This window comes from Nerophis lumbriciformis, linkage group LG09 (assembly GCF_033978685.3).
Source record: "Nerophis lumbriciformis linkage group LG09, RoL_Nlum_v2.1, whole genome shotgun sequence".
NCBI classification, from domain to species: Eukaryota; Metazoa; Chordata; class Actinopteri; order Syngnathiformes; family Syngnathidae; genus Nerophis; species Nerophis lumbriciformis.
Window position 1 is genome coordinate 38230361 of NC_084556.2, and position 22686 is coordinate 38253046.

The following is a 22686-nucleotide window of genomic DNA, read 5'->3' on the forward strand; positions in this document are numbered from 1 at the left end:
ACTTCATTGTGTTCCTGAAACTGCACCAATTTTTTCCTCAGTTTGCAATTTACATCAAATGTCTTGCCAAGATGATTATTTGTAGTGTTTACATTTTCAGAATGTACTTGTTCTATTTTTGGCCAAAGTGAGACAAAGAAAATAATCTTAATTTTTTAAAGTTATTATGCCATGATTTTACCAGTCCGGCCCACGTGAGAACGTTTTCCTTCATGGGGCCTTTGAGCTAAAATGAGTTTGACACCCCTGGATTACGTGATTACTTATAGGACAAATTCCACTAGTTTTCAGTTTGGAATGGATTGTCAACAAAATCCGAGTTATGGCCGCTTTAGTGTGTATAGCCCACAATTTCACTGACGCTCAACACTACTACTCAGGATTGGTAATTACCTTATTTTTCGGAAAAAAAACAGCATATCAACTACCAACCGAGCTTTATTGGTCCATTAATAACAATCATGACACAAGTACATCTATGAACAAATGCAAATAAACTTGCATTGACACCTAATCCTCGTGAGGATCGCTACTGCTGACATGTCAAATAAATGTACAGTTTGTCTGCTGGCATTTAAGAGACTACTTTACTTTTTGATGGGACTATTACTACAGCTAGGCTAAGGAAACCAAATGTTTGTCATTCGTACAATGTAGCATTAGCGTACAGAGAAGTTAAAAACCCTTTTCATAGCTTCTATACAAGTTTATGGCGACGCTATCACGGAACACACAAGATACACTGGATAGGGAGAGCTCCACTACTTGGGATTTTCAATTTATTGATCCAATTTCATAAGAAAAACTGCATGAGTAACATAAGGACAAAGCTTGCAAACATTCTAAAACACTGTTCTTCATTATAAACAACAAAAACAATGGCTGACTGCCTATCACCCACCCCAGCACAGATCAAATACGGTCCCTTTAAAGCATATGGAATGTAATCCATGCAGGTAAACTCATTCAGTTCTCAACCCGGCTTCTGACACCGTAACCCACCCCGTCCCCTTTCCCTAGTTCACATTTAAAACAACTGAAATAAAAACCACTGATGGTTACAATGACCCCCCCTCCCGCCCCGTCCCTCCACGTGATGAAATTCTCCCCAAATTGACTTTTTTTGTCTTTCATTAAAAAAAAAAAGTGTTCTCTACAATCAAACTACTAAAAAACCTGTGTTTAGAAAATAGTTGATAAAAATATTCCCCTGAATTGTACAAGAAAAGAGGTACAGGGAGCACTGGTTGAAGATGCGCTTTGAGAGATGTTATTCTGCCTCCGCCTCTTTCCCATCTGCCGTGTCCGTGGTCGGTGCCTGCAACACACACACATTTATTTCAGTGTCAGGCACGTGTTACAGCGAGGATTACCTTAGTGCTGCCAGATTATGTATGACACTGACCTCTTCCTCAGCTTTGGTTTCGCCATTCTCAGCGGGGGCGTCGGTCTCCTTCTCCTCGGGCTTGCCCTTCTCCACCTCCTTAGCTTTCTTGGGCTTAGCGGGCGCTTTCTGCAAGGACACGCATTGCACACACATGACTCCACATGTCTTAATTTGCATATCTGACCATGATTTTAAAGAGTATTTATTAGGGCTGTGAATATTTGGGTGTCCCACGATTCGATTCAAAATCGATTTTTTTTCAATTCAACATGATTCTCGATTCAAAAACGATTTTCCCCCCCCAATTCAAAACGATTTTCTATTCATTCAATACATAGGATTTCAGCAGGAAATGTCAGTCTGCTGACATGCAAGCAGAGTAGTAGATTTTTGTAAAAAGCTTTAATAATTGTAAAGGACAATGTTTTATCAACTGATTGCAATAAAGTAAATTTGTTTTAACTATTAAATAAACCAAAAATATGACTTATTTTATCTTTGTGAAAATATTGGACAGTGTGTTGTCAAGCTTATGAGATGCGATGCAAGTGTAAGCCACTGTGACACTAGTGTTCTTTTTTTATAAATGTCTAATGATATTGTCAATGGGGAATTTTTAAATCATTGCTATGTTGAAATTGTAACTAATATTGATACTGTTGTTGATAATATTCATTTTTGTTTCACTACTTTTGGTTTGTTCTGTGTCGTGTTTGTGTCTCCTCTCAATTGCTCTGTTTATTGCAGTTCTGAGTGTTGCTGGGTTGGGTTTGGTTTTGGAATTGGATTGCATTTTTATGGTATTGCTGTGTATTGTTTTGTTGGATTGATTAATTAAAAAAATAAAAATGTAAAAATGAGAATCGATTCTGCATCGCACAACGTGAGAATCGCGATTCGAATTTGAATCGATTTTTTCCCACTCCCCTAGTATTTATATAGCGCTTTACACACACACGTGGCAAAGTTGCCATGCAAGACGCTAACCACGACCCATCAGGAGCAAGGGGGAAGTGTCTTGCCCAAAGACACAACAGCTGTGACTAGGATGGCGGAAGCTGGAAGCCTCCAGTTGCTAGCACAGCCATCTAGGCTACGCCGCCCCAATGAACATGTGTTTTCTCTGGCGCAACTTAAGAGGCCTCACCTTTGTCTTGGTTTTGGAGTCTTCCTTTACAGTTGTGGTATTCTGTAAGAAAATATTTTCAATCAAAATGAACTTTATCTTTTTCAAATAAAAACGCATACACCAAAAAAAAAAAGTTTGTCTACTTACACACAACCTAAGAGATCTCCTCTTGGGCTGCATCATGAGAAAGGGACAGACTGATTACTTTTCACATTACATTTTTAGTGCCATTACTGACCCCTAGTGGGGCAATACAGAATATATTAAATGAATGATGAATTAAAACCAGCATTTCAAAAATATATAATATGTATTTTTTCTGACCTCTGGTGCATCTGATTCTTCCTGTGGAAAAAAAGAAAGAAAATCCAATTAAATAGACAGTATTTACAAGCATATAATTAAACATTAGTCATGCAACTTCAAAGTGGGCGTGCCCATATAACTTTAGCATTTAAATGCATAAGTATAGCAGATATAATTTTTTTTTAGATAAGACAGCAACCTAAAAATAGTTAATGATCTTCTGTTGCAGGGAACATTTTTCATTCATAAAAGTAGATTTTTTTTATGTGGGTAGAACCTAATGTATATCATTGATTTGAAATTATTATTTACGCAATTTAAAAAGAAAGGAAGGTCTTTAAATCGTTGTCAATATTGGATCAATTTAATCTGATAGGCCCGGTTTGTTTTAATGCTATTGAGAGAAATGGATGGATGGATATTTTTTTTTAAATATGTACTGTCACAATTATTTAGTTTTTTTCCTTCGAACATGGGTTGCATTTAATTTTTTTTGTTTTTCTATTCATTATTGTCTGTTCAAAAAAAAAAAAAAAGTGCATTCAATCGGAGAACTCTACCCAGACATACATATGTCATAACAGTCGCCATCTTGGATAGGTGGCGGAAGAGGAGGGGCTACCAAAGTAGTGGGAGGGGCTAGAAGAGATCTAGTGCTGGTAATTTTAACATTAAAATGGCCATGAATAGGATACATATTGCCCTCGTCATTTCCGGTGGGCGCGCAACGACAGTGATGGCTTTTGGTAAGCACGAATTAAAACTGTACTGCCAGAAATATTACATTTGAGACACACACAGAGTGTAAAAAAAATTATATATTTGCTATGGCGCATTTAACAAGAGATTTGTGACATAACCATCCCGACAGAAAGGAACAACGGCGACCGGCCGCTGTACTCTGGGGCTTAGCGACTATAAAGCTCATGAAGGAGGGGGCGGACTCCTCCTCCTCGCCGCCATTCTTCCATCGCTAATGTAGAGGCGAAAACCGAGTGTTCCCGCCATTATTTTGAAAAAGCTGCTCTGCTTCGACAAGAAGCCCCCAGCAACACAAGCAGTGGTGACGACGGCTCGCCATTACATAACCTTCTTCCTTCCCCGCCGTCCAAACAGCTGCGTCTTCTTCACCCTGGCTAATGGCGGCCGCGCGCGCGAACAATGGCGTTAATATGAACCAAAAAACGGACAAATAAAACATTTTCTCCGACGTCGACGACTAAATTCAACAAACGACACCTAAATACTTAGCTATGAATGAATATAAGGGTTTTAATTCCGGCCAAAGTGAAACTTCCATTTTTTTCCTGCGTGGTGAACGATCAATATGCCGCCAACTTTCTCTGCAAAAAAACAACTCACCATGCACTTAGGACACGCTGCAAATATTATTTCGCTGTTAACATGCTGCAATAAGCCACGCACGCAAGCAAATACTAACGAAATCTATTGGAAGATAATCACCGCGCGGCGATAAGAGCAACAATCAAAACGACGCACACCAACAAAACTCCATATTTTTTTTGCATTTTCAGGAATACGCAGCAACAAAACAATGCACACAAGACAGCAGCTGTGTTATTAAATGCATGAAATATCTCGGTTTACTCACTTTGCTCCTTCTAGGCATGGTTGATTTGTGCGTGGTGTTTATGGAAAAAAAGGTGGAAGAAGATCAAGCAACTGAGTGAATAGAGGAGGACGATATAGTGGTATAGTAAAGCTGTACTAGTACAGTCTAATAGAGGGCAGCCACACGATATGATGTTCCATTGGAAGAAAACTAGCTCAAACCGGATTGGATTCTCCCCCTCCCTCCTTATTCAAATCTTATAGTTCCTGCATGATTGACGAGCAAAGTCCCGCCTCCGCCGCCCGCTGATTGGACAACACAGTGGCCAACGACACTATTTCAAATCTGCGCTCTTGCTGTGTGGCTATTTCTGACGTCAATCAAGCCATCGGGGTAGTTGTCTCTGTGTGCAGCCATCTGCTTTTTGGAAAAGACGAACATGTCACCAAGTCTTCTTCGAACGTCCCCCCCCTCTCAAACAATTTGTTCGACGTAATTCTTTGTGTGAGATTCTATGATTGTCGATATTTAACCGAAGGGGGTTCGTGTGTGTTGGTTGTAGATTCAGAAGGGTCTTTACTCTCGGCCAAGTCTTTTGTATTGTAGCTTGGGAAAATGGCGACAGGATAATTGTGTTGTGGTGGCCACAGTTTGCTCCTTTGTGCTGTGTGCACTCCCGACATGACTTCAGCGGCCTCACGGTTATGCTTGATTCAAATCAGAGCGGCATTTCCAATGGCTGCTTCAATCTGCAATTTGGTTGAAAAACAGCAGCATAACAATGTACTTCTTATTTCTCCAATGTACAAATCATGGTATAAAAAAAATCACTATTGTACCCAGAATCTTAAAAAAAGAAAGAAAACATGTATATTTTTATGTATAAAATATATTTGAAATTAAATCAAAACGCTTTATTTTATTTTAACATACATTATTCAAATATTTTTTATTTAATTAAAATTAAATGTAACAAAATAAATCTAAATAAATATATTTGTTAAAATAACAAAATAAAACCCATTAAGTTGGCCCGGGCCTCTCTGTGCAAGTAAAAAATTGGGCTCCGAGGTTAGAACAGTTAAGAATATTAGGCACGCACTTTTTGAACTGTTGCCATCAGGCAGACGTACAGAGCAATACAAACAACTGAAAAACAGTTTTTTCTACCGCTGTCAACCAGTCAAATTCTGCTAAATTTGTTTAAGATTTTGCCAAATAGTTCCGTTCTTGTATTACTGAACTCTTGTAAGTGTATGCAATAAGGTAATGGTAAATATTTATGAATGTGAGGATTGATTGATTGAGATGATTGAAACTTTTATTAGTAGATTGCACAGTGAAGTACATATTCCGTACAATTGACCACTAAATGGTAACACCCAAATAAGTTTTTCAACTTGTTTAAGTCGGGGTCCACTTAAATTGATTCATGATACAGATATATACTATCAAATACATACTAACATCATAATACATTCATCACACAAGATAATCATCAGAGTATATACATTGAATTATTTACATTATTTACAATATGTGGGATATGGAGGGTGGGGATGTGTCTGACTGTTTTTATGACTATTTATTAGGGCTGTCAACGTTAACTCGATAATAAAGCGTTAACTATACATTTCAATAACCGCACTCATTTTTTTAATCGGGCGATTAACGCAAACACTTCCTTTTTGACACTCCGTAGCGTAGCTTTAGTTCACTTGCTACTGATAAGTCACAAGCGAGCAGATTTGGACAAAGGAATACCTACCTTATGGAAATATCAGGTTCAAAGCCACGGCAAGTTGTTCTCCCGACAAGAAAGGGGTGCAGTGATAACATAACATTTAGATTGTGACTGATTGAGTAAGTAAGATGACATAGCAGCTCAACAGAACTGAAAGACGGTCAGCAGGATGTCGATAGGATCACAATTTTTTGTTGCAAACAGTTGATCCGACATTCAAATATGTCAATGCACTTTCTCAAAACAATCGCACACTTTTCCGGCTTCAAAATAAAAGTCCTACGCTATACTTCCGGTTTAGCTACATTTAGGGTTTCTCCTTAATGTACGGCTTCATATTAGCCGCCACACCTAACAAAATAAAGTAATAGGAGGAGATAAACAAATTCTGATTTTATTTTTTATTGCCAATTTTATAATAACGGGCCCAAATAAGTATTTCCTCCATGCACACACGTCTGCTTCCGTGCACACATGTCTGCACATTAACACCAGCAGGTCGTTACAGTATGAATGGCTATATATAGTTTATTATTTGCGCACTATTTACTAATGATGCACTGAAAATTTGTCCGGAAAAAGACATACTTTTCTGGCTGGCTGAAATATTGTGTAAATTCCTTTTTAACTTGTTCTGGTTGAGTCCTCAATTACAAAATGATTAGCAGGCTCAATATTACATTTTGGAGAGCATGGCGGGGCCCACCCCAGGCCGCCCTACCTAAGTCGGCCGCCGCAGGACCGCCCATCACAAGGCCACGGGAACTACCCACCCCACCTGCAGGGACCCCAACGATGGAGATGGAACTTCCAGTAACTGCCCTGGCGGATCCTCCCTCTGAGAGAAAAGGAAGAGGAAAGAAAAAAAAATCACAGACACGCTGACACACAAGGTCACTACCCAAGCAGCTGGCCGCCTTGCAACACTGCAGAATACCCTGCAGAGCACCGAGCTGCCACAATGGGACTAGACCCAGCAGGCCCCAACCAAGACGGGCATTCAGAAGAGGTGGACGGCGGGACCCAGGGGCCCCAGACCCGCAGCCTGGCTGCAGTAGCCTGAGATGCATATACACAAATACACACACACATATATATAATAATAATTACATACATACACACACATATATAAACAAACAAATCCATACACAGGCTGGCGGAGCAGCGATCCAGCCCCTGAACCCACATCCACCAAGAACCAGCCGTTCACGCCCCCCGTCCTACAGGTCCGGCCGTGCCCCCCCTTCCCCAGGAACAACCCCGGACAAGTCTGCACCCAGACAACGGCACGACACTGGGCGGGAAGGACAGCAACAGTCCGCCAGCCTCGACAACCACCACCGACGCGCTGCCACAAACGACAACATCAACCACCCCCTCGCACCGGACCCAGCAGCCGTGGGTGCCCGCACGACACACAAACTGCAGCAGAAAAAACGGCTGCAATACCCCTGACAACCAGCACCACTCGATCAAATCAAAACAATTAAAAAAACGGGAACGACAACCACACGGCAATAGGATCATTGAGACCATCCAGCGCTAGCTCGCCAGTCAGTCCAAACGCCAGCATGCGTCATCAACATCACCCCCCACTAAAAAACTCCACTCCCCAGTCCAAACCCGCACAAACACACCACTGCCCAAACAACTGAGACACAGCACCCACACCAAACAAGAGGGATTCTATTTCTATGTTAGGTGTTTCCAACCAAGCCATTTAGCGAAGTTTAGCTCTTAATATGGCTGCAGCTATCGATTATTTTAGTAATCGAGTAATCTATCATTTGTTTGTTCAATTAATCGAGTAAATCTGATAAAACACACTTTATTAGCCGAAGTAAGTATTTTAGGGACATGTCAATTAACAAAAAAGATTCTGCTTGCCATAAACTTCATTCTTTTTTACTAATTAATGCACATCATCAACACTGAAATTGCACTTTTTTCTACAACTTGTCCCTTTTTTGGGGGTGCTGGAGCCTATCTCAGCTGCATGTGTGCAGTAATCAATTTGTCTTAGTTACACTCAAACGATTACTACAAGCAACATAATACAAATGAAAGCATTTTTCTAATTGATTTAATCGTTACAGCCCTAGCTACTAACATTATGTACCATTGAATGTATAACTCCAACCTTTTTTCTTCTGTGAGCTACTTTTACCAAATGAAAATCGGCGAGAGCTAATCATTAGGCCTTTTTCCACCACAGAACTTCATGGTTTACGTTTATTTCGAATATGCATACAATTACCACATAATCCATTACAGGTTCCAGTCTATCTTTTCAACATGTTCAAAAAAGGAGTAGGAAGAAGCAAAGCTTATTTAATCCTACCCCTTTTTCCATTTCATTGCAATTGCCAACACTTAATTTACTTCCTGTTCTCAATTTGTACACAGTTTACTCCATGAATAATACATTTCTAAAAATAAAATAAATAGTAAAGCAAGTTGTATGTCACATAGTGAGATCAATAAGATTTCAATAAGTTTGAAATGTTAATCATGATTATTCTTGTTTGTAGTTTAAACAGTCCTAAACTGGACCATATTAGTACTTTGTTTGACTTCTTTGCTTATCCCATTCCATAATTTAATTCCACATACTTATATACTAATGCTCTTTAATGTTGTACGTGCAAACAAATGTTTTAAGTTGTTGTTGTTGTTCTGTGTGGTTATCGGGGCCAGTGTTCTATCGATTTCGGCAACCCACCGCTACTGACAAACGCAAATATTTCAACTATTTAAATGCCCATTGAAAACAACAGCTCCTTTTTTTGTACACTTTTGTGGACATTGTTACTCCAAAAGTAAGTAGGCATTTTAAATTGTATTCCATCCATATCTTAATATCGCTGTTTAAACAGAAATATTAATGTTGTGCGCACAAACGCAAATATTTCAACTATTTTCCTTAAACGAAATACCCATCAAAAACAGCAGCTCCCTCATGTACAATCCTGTTGTTGTATAGCATTAATTGTATATTCTACCTGTGCATTGTAGTTTTAATCTCCTTTTAAACAGGCATATTAAATTTGTAGACTGGAATATTAAATTTGTAGATAATTACAGTGTGAGGAAGTTCACGTTGACATAAACAATGGTAGCTTACAGTTTTGTTTTAGGAATATTAATTTCAGTTCAAACAAAGGTGGCATTTGCACAGCCGAACTACGACAAATCGTGCTCGACTACCAAACATGAAGTCCTAACGCGGTAGTCAAACATACATGCAAATCGAGGACCAACAATTGGCATGTTTACCAAAAGATATGTTTTTGTGTGTTTATTGTTTTAGACTTGTGAAGACATTGCAAGATGGAGCAAAGATACATAGACATTCACAATTATCTGTTTGAGGGCAAATACCCAGACGGGCACAACAAAAACCAATGATTAAGCCTCAGGAGATATGATTGAAAATAAAGGGTGAGTATAGGCAACGGTAAATTTAAAGCTAAATGGTAATGTTTTGGTAAAATTTCTATTTTCTTAAATGTACTTTTTGAATGTTGACTGCAGAAGGACAGCACCTGTATCATACCAGACGGGTGATACAGTCGAAAAGTGACTTACATGGCCTAAAGCACAAATACATTTACTGATCAAAATTAATGTTGTGCTTTTATTTCAAATGTTATGGGCTGCAGAGGATCGAGGTAATGTGGTGGCTGTTGTTGTGCCATATAAACTGTACAACACATCTTTCCGTACACTGGAAGGGACAAAGTGGCTGACTGATGATATAAGCGGTTACAATTAAATCTATTGTCAAAGAATGAGTTATTTTTTTAATTTTTTTTGTTTTTGCAATAAAGGTAATTGATGCTTACATGTCCATTCTTGTGAAACATTAGGCAAGTGTTGGATAAAAAAATATATAATGAATGCATATCTTTAATAATCCCTGGATTACAGTTACGTATTACCCATGTGTTCTTTTTTCAAGCAGAAGCCCCGTCATCAAGTGAGTGCTGTGGTTGCTGGAAGTCTATTTTCTGAACGATATCAACCTCTTAAAAAAGTAATGTTAATTAGCGAGCACATTTTGCCAACCATCAGTAGCCTGGAATATATATAACTTGGCATTGGTTTTTCAGTGGACATTTACTGTGGAAGAGCGATGGGGTTGTCTGGTAAATGTAGGCGCTCACTGGATCTTAGTGGTCAGTGCCTGTTATATTTTCTTTAGATCAATTTCTGGCATGTATTAATTGGGCATTTCTGCTGACCTGATGCAACCAATTAATCTTCATAAAGTATATACAGGTAAAAGCCAGTAAATTAGAATATTTTGAAAAACTTGATTTATTTCAGTAATTGCATTCAAAAGGTGTAACTTGTACATTATATTTATTCATTGCACACAGACTGATGCATTCAAATGTTTATTTCATTTAATTTTGATGATTTGAAGTGGCAACAAATGAAAATCCAAAATTCCGTGTGTCACAAAATTAGAATATTACTTAAGGCTAATACAAAAAAGGGATTTTTAGAAATGTTGGCCAACTGAAAAGTATGAAAATGAAAAATATGAGCATGTACAATACTCAATACTTGGTTGGAGCTCCTTTTGCCTCAATTACTGCGTTAATGCGGCGTGGCATGGAGTCGATGAGTTTCTGGCACTGCTCAGGTGTTATGAGAGCCCAGGTTGCTCTGATAGTGGCCTTCAACTCTTCTGCGTTTTTGGGTCTGGCATTCTGCATCTTCCTTTTCACAATACCCCACAGATTTTCTATGGGGCTATGGTCAGGGGAGTTGGCGGGCCAATTTAGAACAGAAATACCATGGTCCGTAAACCAGGCATGGGTAGATTTTGCGCTGTGTGCAGGCGCTAAGTCCTGTTGGAACTTGAAATCTCCATCTCCATAGAGCAGGTCAGCAGCAGGAAGCATGAAGTGCTCTACAACTTGCTGGTAGACGGCTGCGTTGACCCTGGATCTCAGGAAACAGAGTGGACCGACACCAGCAGATGACATGGCACCCCAAACCATCACTGATGGTGGAAACTTTACACTAGACTTCAGGCAACGTGGATCCTGTGCCTCTCCTGTCTTCCTCCAGACTCTGGGACCTCGATTTCCAAAGGAAATGCAAAATTTGCATGGTTGGGTGATGGTTTGGGGTGCCATGTCATCTGCTGGTGTCGGTCCACTCTGTTTCCTGAGATCCATGGTCAACACAGCCGTCTACCAGCAAGTTTTAGAGCACTTCATGCTTCCTGCTGCTGACCTGCTCTATGGAGATGGAGATTTCAAGTTCCAACAGGACTTGGCGCCTGCACACAGCGCAAAATCTACCCGTGCCTGGTTTACGGACCATGGTATTTCTGTTCTAAATTGGCCCGCCAACTCCCCTGACCTTAGCCCCATAGAAAATCTGTGGGGTATTGTGAAAAGGAAGATGCAGAATGCCAGACCCAAAAACGCAGAAGAGTTGAAGGCCACTATCAGAGCAACCTGGGCTCTCATAACACCTGAGCAGTGCCAGAAACTCATCGACTCCATGCCACGCCGCATTAACGCAGTAATTGAGGCAAAAGGAGCTCCAACCAAGTATTGAGTATTGTACATGCTCATATTTTTCATTTTCATACTTTTCAGTTGGCCAACATTTCTAAAAATCCCTTTTTTGTATTAGCCTTAAGTAATATTCTAATTTTGTGACACACGGAATTTTGGATTTTCATTTGTTGCCACTTCAAATCATCAAAATTAAATGAAATAAACATTTGAATGCATCAGTCTGTGTGCAATGAATAAATATAATGTACAAGTTACACCTTTTGAATGCAATTACTGAAATAAATCAAGTTTTTCAAAATATTCTAATTTACTGGCTTTTACCTGTATGTTAGGCTGTGATAAAAAATAACATGAATTGAGTAAAATATACAGGTTGTCAACATGTCAGCGAAGACTCTGACCATAATTGATCCAATGGAAAAAATAGAGGACCACAAGCAGAAGATCCTACAAAATTGGAGGTAACAGCTTGTGAACGTTTAACTTTAAAAACTAAGGCCTTTACAGATGTTCAAGCTTTGTCTTTTATGTGTGACCAGAATGCATCTTGAACAATAATTAGGAACTTCTTGAAGATGAAAGGCCAAGGAGACAAGTGGAGTGCAATAACTTACCCACCAGAATCAGCGAGACTGCAGTAGAAAGCTGTTTCATCTCCTCTTGTCAGCCAATCATATATGTAACTAAATGCCTAATATTTTATTTTGCAGTTTGCTGAAGAGTTTCTGCACCACCACAGTGTCTTAAGCACCAAAACTGATGCAGCAGCTGTTTTGGAGGCTCAGTTGGAAGTAGCAAGTTCCCTCCAACAGGCCAACATGTAGTATATAGTCCCTGAACCCACTGCTGAGTCCTAAAACCCCTCCCACACATAATACATCATTGCTTTTTTGCTTCAGCTTCTGCTGATTTGGTTTCGTGTTTTTAGGGTGCAGACACACTTGCATCGGTGAGACCACCCTCCACGCCACACCACGCTCACCGACCAGCTCAAATTGCCTGACTTCCACCGGATGGGCACCATGTTGTCGCTGTTGCACTTTAAAAAAGTCCCCTTGATTTGATGTTGTCCCATGTTCAATGTGTCCAATATCCGGTGAGGTAGGGAGTGTTATTTGATGGCTAAATATGCCTGTCAAAATGTGCTTTTTCTATACCATTAATTACTTTGGAGAGTGAAAGCCTGTGCCAAAGCATCCCTGATGTATATACCATTAGCCAACAGGGGTCAGCAGAAGACCATAGATCAGATTTGGGTATAGGCCTTCTGTTTCCTCTGCACAATAGGCATACAAACCTAATTTAATGTGGTTATTTTTAACATTATTTTACATTCTAGGAAACAAAAACGGTATGAACTTCAATTAACCTTAAATGCACGAATGATTAGGGTTAATCCTAACCCTGTTCGGTGACATCAATACTGCCAACAGTAAGTGCTTTGACGAGCTCATTTATGAATAATAAAAACTAGGAAATCACTTGTTCCAGGACTTATTTCAGACATTTTCTGAAAGTGTGATCAAAATCCGTCCATATTTTGTTGCTAACATACAAACCCTGGCGAAAACATAAACTCATTTACGGAGTTTGCAATTCTACAATGGGAGCGTTATTTGATATCCAAATCGGCTTTTAGAAAGGTATTTATGTTGCTAACTAACAGACAAACAAGGAAAGCTGGCGAAAACATAACCTCTTTGAAGAAGGTAATAATTGCAGTTCTACAGTGGGAGGTTATTGGCGTTTCAAAACTTAAAGTTGCATTCTTTTTTACGTGGCTGCGTAATTCGATAGAGGAGTCTATCGAATTACGCAACTGCTTGCTTTGTTGAAGAAGCTGCTAAATTTGACAGAACACCGGCTCTACGTAGGGGCAAGAGGGGGCAGAAACAAAATCCAATCATATTTAACTTTGTACTTGTAAATGGATGGGACAAATTCAGAATATTGCCAATCACACTTCTTAAATAGTGCACAATATGAGAGAGGGTGGGGGTTAGCGACAAAGGTGGGCCAATCAGATGCTTTTCATAGTGAAATGAGGAAGTTGAATTTCTCACCGGCGGCACCAAAACAAAAAAGGTGATAATTTAACATGTTGGACATCGTAATATGTGACCACCTGGGAGAAAATGAAGAGGACACATTTTATTTTTGATGCTATATGATGCCATCATGCAGCAGGCGAACCATCGATTGTGGCATCTATACAGACTAAGTTAAAGCTATGTGTGTATTTGCTGTTTGGTGTTCTGTCGGAATGAGCTGTTTTGTCGAAAGGAGTTATCAGTTGCTATTCCTGTTTAAACGGTGATGAAAACCAATATGTAGGCTACCATTCTTTGCGTCAATGTGAACTATCCTCATGCTGCAAGTGTCTGCATACTTACTGGTCAGAGAACACAATGAACTAAATAGAATTTAAAAAAACAGGAGGAACTGTTGACGCCCTGATAGCACACGCAAAGCTGATCAACTAAACGTGTGCAAAGAGCGGAATAAGTGCAATCCATTTTACGTTTCTGTCTTTACTAAGATGCAAAATATATGCTGATCATCAAAACGGCCACAATATTGGAGGAGAAAATGCAACAATAATTATCACCCGCAAAGTGATTTATTAACACTCATCATCGTTTTGTGAGCACTATTTTGTGTTTTATTTAGTAACTGTGCAAACTGACAGTTCCACAAACAGCTGCAGAATCAGTGCTTGCGCTGCACAGACAGACTGAGGACAGATGAAAATCATTTGTCATACATGTGTGTCAACATTTAAAGTTTCTGAACTTTTGGTGGAAAAAAGCCTATTTTTTCAACGATTACTATAGCTTCCTTCAAATAAAGGGAATACGATTGTTTTGCCAGAACATTAACAAAATGTTGCTATCCACAACTCACTATTTTACGGAGCCCCTAAAGGGACATGGGGGAAATGTTTTGCATTGGATGCGTGCGTGTGGTTTGAGGTGTGTGTGAAAATGCCAGTTTAGGAGTTAATTCAGCTGTATTTCCAACTACGTTCCCCCATAATGAGACATAACAGGATAATACATACATTTATCATTTGTTTTAAAACGCTTACAAAAAAGTGGGACCCCAAAAATTTACTGTGGGACCCCATTTTTATGACTTGATGGGGTCCCTGGGACCCCATTTTGAAAATTTGTAGTGCCAACACTGAGTGTGGTTGTGTACCACACCTGTCTCATATGCTGAGGTATGATGTATATGATGTTGATACATATTTATTGTTCTCAAATATTAGCCAATTTAATAAGTTTCACCTTTGCTTTCCTGCCTGTGCTCCTGTTCAATGTGACCTGTACTTTCACAGATGTCATTTATTTTTTTAGGATAAATCTATTGTCTTAACTCTATGTCAAGTCTGTATAAGCTCACAATTTGCTGCTCACCTTTTTATAGGCTAGAACAATGAAGACACGATCCTTGAGGAACAAGACCAGGAAACTCAATCAAGTGGATCATCCAGAGAGCTCCTCTGATTTAGATCTAGCTCCCAGTGGCTCAATGCAGCAAAACCATGAAAAAGTAAGCACTAGTATTGTATTTTTATGGAACCAGTCTGTGCTGAACAGTACAGAACTTGTGTTGTCTGAAGATTTTATTGTACCAAAATGTTCAGTATTCTTTAAAATTCAAACATATTTTATAGTTATAGTTTCCTGTAGTGGCATTTAAATTACATCTGCATGACACAGGAGCTATGTTTATTATAAATCACAGGTGAAATCTATGAGGACACAGAAATGGCTTTTAAGAAACCATAATTTAGTTTTAGTTTTAAATCTGCAGTTAAGATGGGAGTCTGCGAACGCTTTGAGTTTAATCCTACATTAAGTAAAAATGCATACACCGAAAAATGTACTCAGGTGCAGAGTGTTATAGTCACATGAATATACATAGCAGCTTGGATGAGATTATTCAAAAATATAGATAATATAATAATTACACAAATAATAATTCATTTGTTTGTTTTCTTGTTTTTTTATATTAAATCATCAATAGAGAGGAGAGACAATCAGCCAGTCAAGATCAGCAACTCCTGAGATGGGTAACACAGAGCTCCTGCATCCACGACCAACTGAGGATGTTGGCAGTCATTCTCAGCAGTCAACAAGAAGGCATGGATCTGAAGATGACTGTTTACAGCCTGTGCCTAATCAAGATGCAGACCAGTTGTTAAGTAATGTCTCAGATTCCCCTCTTAATCCTGCCATTCAACAATTTCTTGAGGACTCTGAAGTGAAGTTTGGACCCATTGTTGGTGATGATAGTGATAATCAAGACACCACCCTTCCCTACAGTACTGTAAAATTATAAGTGCCAATGTCAATTAATTTAAAGAGTTTTTCTTATTCATTCCGTCTATAAAATTATAAAATGTATAAAAACTGTAACGTTACCATCCGAAGATCTTTCACCCTAAGCTTATGTTTTTAGATTCATTTTTCATCCAAACATTCCAAAACTAATTTGCAATTCCATGCATCGTAGTATGAAATAGAAAAGCAGCAAATCTAAAACCACAACGTTATCACAATTTTTGCATGCTAATTGATACATTGATTGTCAAAGTCTTTGACTCTTTAGTGTTCACTAAAGGATTAATCAATCAATAATCACACCTAATTACCTTTTTAAAATATCTTGCAGCATTCTATATTCAATGATGTTCCTGTATCATCAAGCTGTCTTCCAGCGTCTCCAGATCCATTTGACAAAGAAATCCTTCTTTTGAAATTAAGACGAGTAAACATAGTTGATGATGTCCTTAATGTCTTCATGGATCCAAAAGTACTGAATGCTAGGCTAAGAATGGAGTTTACAAATGAGAAAGCTATGGACACTGATGGTGTGTTAAGAGAGGCATACTCTGCATTCTGGGACCACTTCTTGGACCAGTGTGAGGGGGAAGATGAACGAGTACCCAGGCTACGACCAGACTATTCTGAGAAAAAATGGCAAGCGCTCGTAAGAGTGTGGTTGAAAGGATACCTGGACCACAAAATCCTACCAATCAGACTGTCACCAGCCTTTGTTCTTGCCTGTTGTAAAGGAGTTAGCTCAGTGGATGAAGAACTATTGATGATGTCATTTGCCAGATTTCTTTCAGAGAATGAGCGTGTGTTGCTTGAAAAAGCACTACAGGGTACCCTTGATGAAACTGTTGAGGAGGACTTACTTGATGATTTCTCCAGAATGGGCTCACATTGCCTGCCCCCTAAAGACAATTTACGGGCTGCTATTTTAACAATGGCACACAAAGCTCTTCTTCAAGAGCCAAAGTTCATAATCGACTGTTTCCACTCCAGTGTTCATAATGCTATGCCAACGCTCATAACCAAAGACAACATAATGGAGATCTATGAATCTAAGAGGCCAACTAACAAGAAAGTGGCCCAGATGACAAAACCATAATTTGAAAGCCTAAATCCACAAGAGCAGACTGCTCTTAACCACCTGCTACGGTATGTGAGAAGCATCGACCAAAGAAAATTGGAGATCATCTTGCGCTTCTGCACAGGATCTACTGTGCTGTGCAAAGACACAATTGAAGTAACTTTTAACACATTGTGTGGTTTAAGTCGCAGGCCTGTAGCACGCACATGTGGACCAGTTCTTGAGTTACCATGCACTTACAGCACATACCCTGAGTTTCGCAAAGAATTTGATAATGTCTTGTCCGGCGACTGCTTCACAATGGATATCCATCTTCTACACTGAGGTTATTAGGACATTTGTCTGAGGCAAAACTGTTTCCACAGATTTCCATTTATTGTTCTTATTAAAACAGAAACTGTTGACATTTTTTTAAATAGTTTTATTTTCTTATTTTTTCTGTAAATTGTTAGTACATTGAGATTTATTTTTTTCCACAAGATAGTTTAAGTTTAATAATTTTGATACGTCAGCAGGGTCTGTTTGCACAGGTGAATGTCCCTTTTTGTACAATTATTACATTTTCATGTGCATCTTTTATGCAGTTGTTATTCTGAATGATGTTCATCATTCAGCATTTTTGTCATCATTCAACAAAGAAATTCCTGTTCAATGCAAGTTCAAATGGTTGTTCAGTTCCTCTTTCATGTCCTGCCTTGTTTCTCTTTGTAGTCAGTGTGCATATAGTGACATATCAATCCTATTTGCACCTCAGTTTTGCGGCAAAAGGTTTTTAATGTTTGTGGTATACAGTGTTGGGTTAGTTACTGAAAACCAGTAACTAGGTACAGTTACTAGTTACTTTATTTAAAAAAACTCAGTTACTAACTCAGTTACTTAAACCAAAAAGTAATGCGTTACTGTGAAAAGTAACTATTTAGTTACTTATATATATTTAAAAAAAAATTTAAGGCCCCAATTAATGGCCTTTTAGCCTTCATTTCAGTACTGTTATTGCAGTGGAGAATAATACAATATGTTGATCAACTTGACATGCATTTGCATTACTGAACTCTGCTAAGCAATGTGGTCTACATACAACACACAAAGACAAAGATATGTTTCAAAGGGCCAATTTGTTTCAGACTAGAACAAATTGACAAAGCTATTTTAAATATCTGCAACATAACATACATAAGTAACAAACAGCATAATAACAACATAGCTGTAAAGCAAGAAAGGCACACTACATACATAAAGCCTAACCAGGCGTTTTTTTATTTCAAGGAATTCTGAAATAAAATCATGTCTGAAGCCCAGAACACTCTACACAATTCCCCACTTAGTTTAGAGAATAGGAAATATTAGCCTGGCCCACTAGTATCCCTCTTTATGTTTGTGAACTTTATAGTCGAAACATTTAGAGTGATGTGATAATCAAACACTCTAGAAGTCTAGAATGAAAGAGTATATAAGATAATTGACAGAGTGTGTGTACATTCAGTGTGCAGTGCCTCGTTAAAATCCAGCCGCTGTTGGAGGTGGAGGTGAAGTGTGTGTCTCTTTACTAGCTTTGTCGAAGCATGTTGTTTTTGTAGCTGTTTCAGCAGATTTGAATTGCGAGGATAGGATCTTTGATCCAAGACACAAGTTACATTCAACTAAAATGTTCTTTTCTTTGTGGTCGATAAAAGAAACGTACTGAAAATATCTCCATTTTAAGAAACTCGGCTTCGAGGTTCGCCATGACATCTTGTTAGTAGACACAGACACGCCCCCTCCCACACACACACACGCGTACAAACAGACAGCGCGCGGCGCACCTCTTCCTTGTCTCGCCTCTTCCTTGTCTCGCCTCTTCCGCAGCGCTGCAATAAAACACTCAGATCTTCTCAGTTTCTAGCCGATACTACATAAATAATAATGCAGTAACGCATCATGTAGTAACGGTAACTGAGTTACTGAATATAAAAAATAACGCGTTAGATTACTATTTACCGCCGATAGTAACGGCGTTACAGTAACGCGTTAGTCCCAACACTGGTGGTATAGCACTGTTCAAGTATAGTCAGTGTGGACATGTAGCCCTGAATAATCTGAATAAAAATCCATCTCAAATTGGTGAGCAGATGTTATCTCATTCCTCAAGTGCAGGTACAAATCCAATGCTTGATAAGCATCAGCTGGAAGATGCAGCTGTGACTCTGCCATCAGAATGTTGCAGATGTTGTATACAAAATAGTAATGTGCAGTTACTCTGACACAACTGTACATCAGCTCTGTCCACTGGGGAAATGCCATCACAAGTTGTGTAGAGTTCTAGGAACATGCACATGATTCGGGGGCGGCCACTGGGCACCCTGTCATTCTTTGATGGTCTGATGACATGTGAATCCCACACATTGACGGTCTCGTCTAATTCATCCTGGAAAAACAGTACAGAGAGAAAGAAAAGGAAATTAATATGCAATGTGTTATTCTCATCATGTGCTCTTTAATTTAGTTATGAAATGACTTGAAATAAATGATGTTAAATCTTGAGGTTTTTGATGAAGTTAGGAGAAAATGAGTGGAAATAGGCAAGCATAAATCCATAATAAATGCATAAACATAAATGAATAAAAACAGTGTTTGCTGCCCACTAAGCCTGTACTGTACGATTACATGATGAGACGTTATTTCACGTGGATAGTTAAAAGCGTGAAGTTGGTTTCTTCTGCATGTCTGTATCTGTATGGAATCGGCTTGACCATCTGAGAGATTACACTACACACTGATGAAGTAAGTTTCAGGGTGACTATTTTAACACTGTTAAATCCACAATGAATACGTGAACAGCTGTCAAAAGTTCAACCCGAAACTAACTTCACCACCCTGCTGTTGTCGACTGAAGACAGAAATCATCTGATCAATTTTATGATTGTTTCACAGCTGTAACGTTCAACATAATACATCTGGAAGTCGAGTGATGAGTAAAGACAGATTATAGTTATTTATTATAATTATTAAACGCTATCAAGAAGAGGATACGCCAAGCAACAAAAATAAAATAGCTTTAGGCTTTTGTGAAAAATTTCCAATGTAACTAAAATCTTAATCTTAATCATGAACTGTAACTGTATTAATAGGCCTAAACCTGAATATTTTCGCCAGTAATGTAAGGGATTACAATTTTGTTTATTAGGCCTATTATGCCTATTAGGGCTACCAAACCCCCCTACACTGATAATGAATTAATAGGGTATCGTAGGACACCAATAACAGTAATTAAGAAGACACATGAACATGATGAGACACACTAATATTCACACCCACTGTCTGCTCATGGAAGGATGTTAAAAGAAAAAAAACTAACATTTGTGGGCCTCAATTTAGGATGAAAATGTTGTAATGCAGTAATTTTTCCATTAGATGGCACTGTTGTACTGTTGATTCATTCCATCTCTGCAGACTGCTTGTAAAAAAGAGATGCACTTGCTATATTACCAGTGTGTGCATCCATCCATCCACTTTCTACCGCTTGTCCCTTTTGGGGTCGCGGGGGGTGCTGGAGCCTATCTCAGCTGCATTCGGGCGGAAGGCGGGGTACACCCTGGACAAGTCGCCACCTCGTCACAGGGCCAACACAGATAGTCAAACAACATTCACACTCACATTCACACACTAGAGCCAATTTAGTGTTGCCAATCAACCTATCCCCAGCATGCCAGTCAATAAAAACTCTGCCAAAGAACAGAAAATAGATTTAAAAAAAAATGCATTGTCGCTTACCTGAATGAAGCTCATAAAGCAGAACTGAATTAGACCTCGGTCCAAGTATGTACCACTGAACAAACCACGGTCCTTCAGGTCAGTGAACATAGAGATGGAGAACTCCATTGATTCTCTTCTGAGGAAACCCATCAAACTCTATGCGCTGATTTGCCGTGCTTGCCCCTTTGATGTAGCTGTCAATACCAGAGCCGTCATGAATGTTGCGACGGAGAAAACGCTGAAAGTCTCTGACTTTAACATTTTCAGTGCCCAGGTAACCTCTGACAATCCTCGGACAACCACCGAATTTCTTCACTGCCTCCATATAGTAGCTTCCAATGATTTTTGGGTCACTACTGGTCGTAAATGCATTCATCCAGATAATTTTCCGGGAAAATCCGTCAATACAGCCGTTTATACAGATACCAAATGGTTTCAGTTTGTCATAAGAGTCAAAGTGCCAAATATAATTGGGTCCTTTTGCAAAATAGTTTCGACAATGGAGCCGTCTCCTTCCTCTGAGTTCAACACCCCTTGGGTCAAGTTCTTTAAGAATTAAGTGCACCTCTTCTTTCTTGACGTGTAATCCATCCTCCTTGCATTTAGTGTACATCCACCTATATCGCACTAAAAGAACACCTCCAGGCAACTACAACCCTAAACTAACACCCTCCCTTCCACATAATACCTCTTCGGATTGTAAATAATCAAATGTAAACAATCAAATGTAGACTACCAAGTCAGTCCTACACTGTTTCAATATCCATTTCTCTGATGATGCAATTGTTGATGCTGATTGTTGTTGATACCAACCAAACCTAACACCCCCCCCCCCCCCCCCCCACCCTCCATATCCCACACCCCGGATTGTAAATAATGTAAATAATTCAACGTAGATACTCTGATGATTATCTTGTGTGATGACTGTATTATGATGTTAGTATATATTTGATAGTATATATCTGTATCATGAATACATTTAAGTGGACCCCGACTTAAACAAGTTGAAAAACTTATTCGGGTGTTACCATTTAGTGATCAATTGTACGGAATATGTACTTCACTGTGCAATCGACTAATAAAAGTTTCAATCAATCAATCAATCAATCAATCAATATCCACACAGCAGGCCACTTGTTTGTAACTGCTGGTGAATGAAATCTACCACGTGATCCAAAAAGGTGTATCCTTTGCGCCAAAACAGACTACATGCCTTCATAATTCCTTTTAAATGTTTTTCAGACACAACATAGCGATGACGACTTGCAAGCAAAGCAGCAATGTCCTTACAGTGAAGTCTGAGTTGGAAATACAGCCGAAATAACTCCTGAACTGGCATTTTAACACACACCTCAAACCACGCGCACGCATCCAATGCGGTATAGCTCGGTTGGTAGAGTGGCTGTGCCAGCAACTTGAGGGTTCCGGGTTCGATCCCCGCTTCCGCAATCCTAGTCACTGCCGTTGTGTCCTTGGGCAAGACACTTTACCCACCTGCTCCCAGTGCCACCCACACTGGTTTAAATGTAACTTAGATATTGGGTTTCACTATGTAAAGCGCTTTGAGTAACTAGAGAAAAAGTGCTATATAAATATAATTCACTTCACTTTCTCGTGCGCACGTAATACATATCTCGTGCGCACGAGAAACTTTTGTGTGCGCACGAGATAGTTTCTCGTGCGCACGAGATACATATCTAAAAAAAATAATAATAATTTTTCCCCCCATGTCCCGTACTATTTTGTACAAACATTTTTTTTTTTTAAATCACAAAACTTTTTCCTTTGGTTACTTGGATTTTAGAATGCATTTCTTTTTAGTTCAGGTTTTTGGTAATACTATTT

At 39.1% G+C, this 22686-nt stretch overlaps 1 protein-coding gene and 2 long non-coding RNA genes across 6 annotated transcripts; 2 read left to right on the top strand and 1 right to left on the bottom strand.

Annotated features, from left to right (window-relative positions):
* Positions 1 to 420: 420 nt before the first annotated feature.
* hmgn1b (high mobility group nucleosome binding domain 1b) lies at positions 421 to 4627 on the bottom strand. The gene is made up of 6 exons (XM_061963210.2): positions 4435 to 4627; positions 2841 to 2861; positions 2664 to 2690; positions 2535 to 2576; positions 1406 to 1513; positions 421 to 1318 (listed from the first exon to the last, which is right to left on the bottom strand). Exons 1-6 carry the CDS (start codon positions 4450 to 4452, stop codon positions 1271 to 1273), a joined length of 264 nt encoding a protein of 87 aa, XP_061819194.1. The 5' UTR covers positions 4453 to 4627; the 3' UTR covers positions 421 to 1270.
* Positions 3487 to 10417, top strand: LOC133607327 (uncharacterized). Its single transcript, XR_009815406.1, has 3 exons — positions 3487 to 3568; positions 9450 to 9580; positions 9674 to 10417. It is a non-coding gene; the product is annotated as an uncharacterized lncRNA (long non-coding RNA).
* Positions 10418 to 12017: 1600 nt separating this feature from the next.
* LOC133607326 (uncharacterized) lies at positions 12018 to 17773 on the top strand. 4 transcript variants are annotated; one of them, XR_009815405.1, is made up of 5 exons: positions 12018 to 12143; positions 12222 to 12319; positions 12393 to 12783; positions 15112 to 15237; positions 15715 to 17773. It is a non-coding gene; the product is annotated as an uncharacterized lncRNA (long non-coding RNA). The 4 variants fall into 4 exon arrangements; XR_009815404.1 differs by having other exon boundaries at positions 12222 to 12783; XR_009815403.1 differs by having other exon boundaries at positions 12025 to 12319.
* Positions 17774 to 22686: the final 4913 nt, after the last annotated feature.